General features: G+C 62.6%; 1 protein-coding gene across 1 annotated transcript in view; it reads right to left on the bottom strand.

The window, feature by feature from the left end:
• Positions 1-11: 11 nt before the first annotated feature.
• Positions 12-548, bottom strand: part of LOC104497550 (cathepsin S-like) — a gene marked incomplete at both ends in the record, with an annotated part of 1766 nt that continues 1229 nt past the window's right edge. The window contains 2 exons of the mRNA XM_010140816.1: positions 12-36; positions 240-405. Coding sequence (XP_010139118.1) covers positions 12-36; positions 240-405 — 191 coding nt within the window. The remainder of the gene's footprint in view (positions 37-239; positions 406-548) is intronic.

Genomic DNA, 548 nt, shown 5'->3' with positions numbered 1-548 from the left:
TCACCTCCTGCGTGCACCGGGGGTCATCGTACACACCTGGAAAAGACGAGCCGGGTGGCGCGTCATTGTCCCACATGCCTCATCCTGGAGCCGAAGCCAACCTTCAGCACGGCCACCGGCGCCGAGGTTCTGCCCTACCGGTGCCTTCGTCCGGGAACTGAGCCCCCGCTTGCCAAATGCCACCAAACCCCTTAAGCTCCACGAGCAGATGGACCATGGAGAAGCTCTCCAGGACGTACCTGACCTGTACAAGAAGAAGGTGGGCTGGGCGGCGTCGATGGCGACAGAGACGGGTCCGACGTTGGCCACGGCGTCTTTCAGGGCTGTCTCATCGCCGAACGGGAGCTTAATGTACTTGGAGCAAGTGGCGGCTCGCGCGGAAGCGTTGTATCGACACGTCCCGTTCTGGTGGGAACAAGGGGGAGTTGAGGAATCCCCCAGGAGCAGCTCCAGCCTTTCGGGTACGTGTTTCCGACCAGCCCTCTTTCACCCAGTGCGGCCCCGCTCTCCACTTCTCTGTGGCCACAGGGCTGCGGAAGAGGCTGGGA

Source organism: Buceros rhinoceros, unplaced genomic scaffold (genome assembly GCF_000710305.1).
Source record: "Buceros rhinoceros silvestris isolate BGI_N320 unplaced genomic scaffold, ASM71030v1 scaffold33027, whole genome shotgun sequence".
Classification (NCBI taxonomy): domain Eukaryota; kingdom Metazoa; phylum Chordata; class Aves; order Bucerotiformes; family Bucerotidae; genus Buceros; species Buceros rhinoceros.
The sequence above is the reverse complement of the archived record's forward strand: the minus strand, read 5'-3'. Positions and strand labels throughout refer to the sequence as shown.